This window comes from Eubalaena glacialis, chromosome 18, assembly GCF_028564815.1.
Source record: "Eubalaena glacialis isolate mEubGla1 chromosome 18, mEubGla1.1.hap2.+ XY, whole genome shotgun sequence".
Taxonomy (NCBI): Eukaryota; Metazoa; Chordata; class Mammalia; order Artiodactyla; family Balaenidae; genus Eubalaena; species Eubalaena glacialis.
Genome location: NC_083733.1, coordinates 68668361 through 68674946, shown reverse-complemented (window position 1 = coordinate 68674946; position 6586 = coordinate 68668361). Strand labels below are relative to the sequence as shown.

At 51.9% G+C, this 6586-nt stretch overlaps 1 protein-coding gene across 1 annotated transcript; it reads right to left on the bottom strand.

Annotated features, from left to right (window-relative positions):
• Nucleotides 1-357: 357 nt before the first annotated feature.
• Nucleotides 358-6293, bottom strand: ZNF304 (zinc finger protein 304). Its single transcript, XM_061174329.1, has 3 exons — nt 5869-6293; nt 4136-4262; nt 358-2257 (listed from the first exon to the last, which is right to left on the bottom strand). Exons 1-3 carry the CDS (start codon nt 5899-5901, stop codon nt 432-434), a joined length of 1986 nt encoding a protein of 661 aa, XP_061030312.1. The 5' UTR covers nt 5902-6293; the 3' UTR covers nt 358-431.
• Between the last annotated feature and the right edge of the window lie 293 nt (nt 6294-6586).

Below are 6586 nucleotides of genomic sequence, written 5' to 3'. Positions count from 1 at the left end.
CTCAGTACCCAGTCATGGAGGTGGAAATAAGGACCTTCAGTGCGCTCAGAACATTCACGATCCCCTCGAGGGATCAGGAGAGACAGCACAGGGGTCCACCTTTCCTGAGCATATTGGAGTAACTGACAGACACTGTGGGAACTTAACAGCAATGAGATGGCTTCCACCACAGGCACTGGCAGTGATATAACTGACAAGAGCCCTGGACAGTTGAGGAAGTGCAATGCACCTCATGAGAGCTTCTCACCTATGTGGTACTTGTCGGGAATCTCCCCGGGGTGGATGTACGATTGTACAAGGTTGACCTGCTGGCTCCCTCACAAAGGGCACTCACAGAGCTCTTCTCTGGTGTGAGTCCTCATACCTTGAACAAGGATACAGCACATTTTCTACATTCATAAGGCCTTTCTCTAGTGTGAACTTTCTGACTGCTAAACAAGTGTAACAGATGCAGCTAAAGGGCCACCAAAGCTGTTGCATTCATGAGGCCCTTCGCCCGTGTGAACTTTCTGGTGCCGAACAAGATGGGAGCTTCTGCTATAGGCCTTCCCACATTCATTGCACACGTAAGGCTTCTCTCCAGTGTGAACCCTCTGGTGAAGGATGAGGCTAGAATTGCGGCTAAAGAATTTCCCACATTCACTGCACTCATAAGGTCTCGCTCCAGTGTGAACTTTCTTGTGCTGAACAAGGTGGGAGCTACTAATGTAGGCTTTCCCACATTCACTACACACATAAGGCCTTGATCCACTGTGAACCCTCTGGTGTAGAATGAGGCTGGAGTTGTGGCTAAAGCATTTCCCACATTCACTGCACTCATAAGGCTTCGCTCCAGTGTGAATTCTCTGATGCACAATGAGGTTGGAGCTATGGCTAAAGAATTTTCCACATTCGCCGCACTCATAAGGCCTTTCTCCGGTGTGGATTTTCCGGTGCTGTACAAGCGTGTCTTTACGGCTGAAGGCCTTTCCACACTCGCTGCACTCATAAGGCCTTGCTCCAGTGTGAATTATCTGGTGCTGAACAAGTGTGTCTTTGCAGCCAAAAGCCTTCCCACATTTGCCACACACATAAGACCTTGCTCCTGTGTGGACTCTCCTATGTTTAATGAGGCTGGAGTTATGGCTAAAGAATTTTCCACATTCTATGCACTCGTAAGGCCTTGCCCCAGTGTGAATTCTCCAGTGCTCAATAAGGTGAGAGCTTTGGCTAAAGAATTTCCCACATTCACTGCACTCATAAGGCCTTTCTCCAGTATGAAATCTCTGGTGCTGAACAAGTGTGTCTTTACGGCTAAAGGCTTTTCCACATTCACTGCACTTATAAGGCCTTTCTCCGGTGTGAATTCTCTGGTGCTGAATAAGGTGGGAGCTTCTGCTGTAGGCTTTTCCACATTCGCTGCAGTCATAAGACCTTTCTCCAGTGTGGACTCTCTGGTGCTGTACAAGCGTGTCTTTGCGGCTGAAGGCCTTCCCACATTCACTGCATGTATATTGTCTTTTTCCATTGTGAAATTTCTGGTGGGTTTTTAGGTGAGACAGGTGAATGAAGGCCTTTCCACATTCCATACACACATGTGATGTTTCTACACCATGAATTTTTGTGTGATGAATAAGAACTGATTTCTCCTTGGACAGATTTCCACATGATAGGCACCTAAAAGCCTGCAATTCAGCCTGAGTTATCTGGTTGTCAAGGAGAGTGAAGGTGTTCAGGAAGGCTTTCCCATTGTCACTGCAGTTGAGAAGCATCAGTTCATCATGGTCTCCCTGGTGTCGCCCGAGTCTGGAGCTTTGTGGAAAAGGCTCCATGAACTCAGCCCTTCTGCATGGACTCATTCCATTGTAAGTGCTCTGGTACTGCAACAGGCCAGAGCTATCCGGCAAGTCCATCCCTTCCTCCCTGCAAGTAAAAGGTCTCCCTAACATGTGGACAGCACAGCTCTTCACAAGTGAGGCCCCATCATCACCTCTTCTGACAGGATTCTTCCCACTATATTGCTTCTGGTGCTGATAAAAGTTTTCACTGAACAGGAATCCTCGCCCACGGGGGTCACATGTGTACCGTTTCTGTGCAAGGCATGATCCCTGGTGTTCAGCCAGGTGCAAAATGTCTTTCAAGAGTGGGTCACATATCTCACACGGCTGGGCTTTCTGGATAAATGGACATGACTCAGGAGTCCTGACCTCTGACACTCCTTCTACAAAAACGCTCTGCTCAGAAGGGGCCTCCTCATTGTCTGCTTCACACCAACAACCTGAAAGCAAAGAAATGCTAGTGAAGTACATGTTGACTTTGGTGAGAAGCAGCAACTCCATCACATATGTATGTGTGACACACCAATGAATGAGTCCACTGGCTTTTGGCAGGATGAGGGAGCCAGGATCAGGAAGGGCCCACTGTCGGTCTTGGGCCTCTAAAGGTCACAGTACGAAGGAACTCTAATGATGGGTAAAGACACAATGATGTTGGACAGTACTGGAAGTAGAGGCGAGGTCTCCAATTCACTCCTCTACAAAAGCGTTTCAGCAGGGCCTCGGCTGCTTGTGTCAGGTGAGCTCTGTGCAGAAAGCTGTGTCCAGGCCCAGGAAAATCTGATTGCAAGTAAGTAGCTGGTTCTTAAGGACTACGTACGGATATGTGCACAACTCATGACACATTATAGTAGCCAATGTTGCAGAGCACTGCGGACGGAGAAGAGGAGAATGAGTGAGAGACATGGAGGCCAGAGAGGTGGGGAAACAGCCAAGGGATGGAAGACAGAAGAGAAACGTCAAGTTCCAAGAATGGGGAAGGAAAGGAAGAAGTGAGGTACTGCTATGTGCCTTGGCAAGAAAACACTGCTGAACACAAAGCAGGTTGACGGTATGATGTGAACCCAGCCCTAAGATGGCTCTCTTTCAGCTCCCAGCGGCAGGGCCAGGCCCTCTCTGGCCTCTCTCACTGTGGCTGGAGTCAGGGCTCCCTGTCAGGCACCCGAGGCTTCCTGTCCCTCTCCACCTGGGCAACTACATGGGATCAGGAAGATGGAAGTTGTAAAGAAATCATAGGGCAGATGGGTGGTCCAGATAGACCCATTCCACAGAAAAGAAGAGAAAATGTTTTTAAAAAAGGAGAGAGAAAAAAACCTGAAGGAGGATTTGGCGGGACATCCCTGTGTCTGCCACAAGCAGTGACCATGTCAGTACCTACAATTCCTGGCATAGTCATGCCCCAGGAAATCTCAGCCAGAGGATGGGGGCAGAACATGGACACAGAGGCATCATGGATCTGGAAGTGCCCAAGCCAGGCAGAATCTGTGAAGCAGACTGAAAGAGCCCTGAACTCCTAACCCGATCCTGAAAGGCTTTGGGCAGAGGTGTTGGGACTGCTCAGCGAGGGAGGGGACACCACACACGGCCCAGCCTCGGCACCCACAGCGCCTACTCTGGGAACCAAAGAAAGGAAGGAGAAGAGTCACTGATCTGGCTGGACTGAAAGAGCTGCCCCAAGGGAAGTGGGGAAAAAGCAAACCCCAAGGACACTGGAGCGGGCATGGGGGCCTGTGGAAGGCAGCTTCTCTGATGGCCCCCAAGAATGCCTACCTCCCAGTATTCCCGCCTGTGTAGGCCGCTTCCCTTGACCGTAGGCGGGACTGATTGACCCATTTCTAAGGAACAGAATAGGGCAAACATGATGAGATCATTTTCTCCAGGTCAGGTTAGAAAAAGACCAGCTATCATCCTGGACATTCTCGCTTGCTCCCTTGCTCAGAGAAGGCACCTTCCACGTTATGAGGTGCACTACAGAAAGGCCACCATGACAAGGAACCGAGGGAGGCCTCTGACCAACAGCCAGTGAGGAACTAACGCTCACAGGTCAACAAGCCGCAAGAAACTACATCTTGGAAACACAAAACATGAGTGAGTTTGTAAGTGGATTCTTCCCGAGAATGGCCTTCAGATGAGAACACAGGTTTGGCTGACAGCTTGACTGAAACCTCATGAGAGACCCTGAGCCAAAAGCACCCAGGTAAGCTGTGACGAGCGAGGTTCCTGATGCACTGAAACTTATATAACGCATTTTAATTGTTTTAAGTCACTAACTTTTGGAGTAATTTGCCATGTACCAATAGATAACTGAAACAGGGACTTACCCAACGAGGCCACAAGTGCAAAGTTCTCCAGCATCACATCACGGTACAGGAGTCTCTGAGCTTCCTCAAGGAGCTCCCACTCCTCCCGGGAGAAGTACACGAACACATCCTCGAAGGTCACACAGCCCTGCCGCGATGGGGACAATTGAGCCCACAGACAACAGGACTCCCCAGTCTACCCATTAACCTACCCACCCCCTGGTCCTCCCCAGACTCCCAATTCAGAGGCGATACTAGGCCTTGACACCACTATTGCCTGCTCTCTCCTGTCCCTCTGATCACTGTGTGCAGCCCAGAGCAGAACCAGGCAGGTCGGCAGAAATATATTATATAAGCTATGTGTCTTGCATGAAGGGCACCAAACACTCTCCTGCTGGCATCCTCAAGAACATGCCTCCCAGAAACAACTTTAAGGCCATCAGGTCACACTCCTCCCAACATGTATCACTCTGAACCACACTTTCCTCATATCTGGGACCACACTCCATTAACACTGACAACCTTCTGACCCACACCATATGCACCTCCAAGGCAACCCCCACTCCTGAAGCCACTCTGCATACAGTATCCAGGAAGTACTCATGTCTTTATGACAGGCACCACTGCCACCCAGGTGCCTGAGCAAGATGCCAAGTCCTCAGGGCCCAGTTTCCACTTTCTTTGCCACAATCAACACTTATGTGGACTATTGCAGTAAGCTCCTCCCTCATGCCCACACTCCATTCTCAATTAGACAGCAGCCAGAGGGAGCCTGTTAAGATCCAATTCAGAGCATGTCTCTTCTGCTCCAAATCTTCAATGTCTTTCAACACCCTCAGAATAGAAGCCCAGCTCCTCAGCCTGCCATTCTTGTCTGACTCCTGGCCCTTTTCCCAACAGACATAATGAAAACCTGTGGTTCCTTGAGGACTCCCAACTCAATCTTACCTCCAAGCATTTACACATGCTGTTCCTGGGTCTAATACACCCTTGCAGTCCTCATCCCATTAGCTACCAGAAGCAGGAACCTCTTCATATAACTGTTGGCTTAGATTCAGGATACTGGGCTAGAAAGGACCCCTCCTTTACGGGCCCCAGACTCAAGTGCAGGGGGACGGACAGGTGAAGAGTCCCAGAATCTCACTATGTCTAATCAGAAAATCTCCAACGACCCTAGTTTAAAAACATATACAAAATCCATACACCTCTCTAACCCCCACTGCCACCACTCTGGTCCACCCACCATCAACACTCACCTGGACTATTGCAGTAGACTCCATCCTGGTCTCCCTGCCCACCCTCAGGCTTCTCCAATCCTTCCGCTCTGCTACAAGAGAAAGCCTGTTAACACCGATGTCAGATCACCTCCCTTCTCTGTTACAAACCTTCCATGGCTCCCGCCACCATCAGAAAAGAGGCCCAGTTCCTCAGGCTGCCATTCCAGGCCTGATCCCTGACTGCCTGCTCTCTATTCTCACCAAACATAACAGAGATCTGCGGTTTCCTGAACATTCCACATTCATTCTCACTTCCAAGTGTTTGTACCAGTTGGCTCCTGGGCCTTGGAAACCATTTCACGCCTCACCCCATCAACACTGGGAATGGGAACCTCGCCACATATCCACCGTCAAGGACCGCCCTTCACCGCCTTTATACTCAAGAGAAGGGAGCGATGAAGGCGAAGTGCTGAAAGCCCTAGAACACACCATCCCCTACACCTGAAGCGGTGAGGGCTCGAGGGACCCTCCACTCACCTGAGCCCGGTCCATAAACGCCGCGGCCGCCATGGGATCCTCTGAGCAGAATCGGGTCGAGAAGCTGGCGACTGGAGCGGGCTCTGCGGGAGCAGCCGAACCCCCACCCCACACTGGGAGGAGTGGCCTCGGGACGACTGTCGCACTCCGAGCCCCAGGCTCCCCCTTGTAAAAAGGCGCTCAGGCTCAGGGTGCCGCCTCCGGAAGCGGACGAGGACGGAGGGCGGGTGCGAAGGCCTCGGGAAGAGCGCAGCCTCGGGAAGAGCGCAGCCCCGGCTGACACCTCCGCGCAAGGCGGCCCGTCCCACGACGGGGACCATGGATCCTAACAACGACGCGGAGGGAGGTCCTATCCTTTCTACTGTCCTTCCCTGTTCGCTTCCGAAGAGCCGCACGGAAGGCGGACCCCAGCCAGGCCTCCCAACCTCCGCAGCCACTCTAGACAGCCCTGGCGCAAGCAGAAGACGTCACGGCCGCGACGCCGGAAGTCCCGCCCCTGCCGGCAAGGGCGGCAGGAAACGCCCATCTACCGGACTGTCATTGGCGCAGCACGGATGCGCCGGGCACAGACTTCTGGGTAAAGGAGTTTGTGTCCTCCATCCAACCAGGTAAGGGTCCCTTTTCCGGCTCTCCCCGACAGCGGTGCGGAGGCAGGTGGAGGGAGGAAGGTCGGGGAGAAATTTGGTCGCGGAGGGCCAGAGCTCCTCTTAAAGGCGAC

Coding starts and splice junctions, on each gene's coding strand:
- ZNF304 (XM_061174329.1), bottom strand. CDS start 5,901: ATGGCGGCCGCGGCGTTTATGGACCGGGCTCAG. Junction 4,263..5,868: donor CGTTTATGGACCGGGCTCAG/GTGAGTGGAGGG, acceptor CCATCGCGGCAG/GGCTGTGTGACCTTCGAGGA. Junction 2,258..4,135: donor TGCACTTGTGGCCTCGTTGG/GTAAGTCCCTGT, acceptor CTTTGCTTTCAG/GTTGTTGGTGTGAAGCAGAC.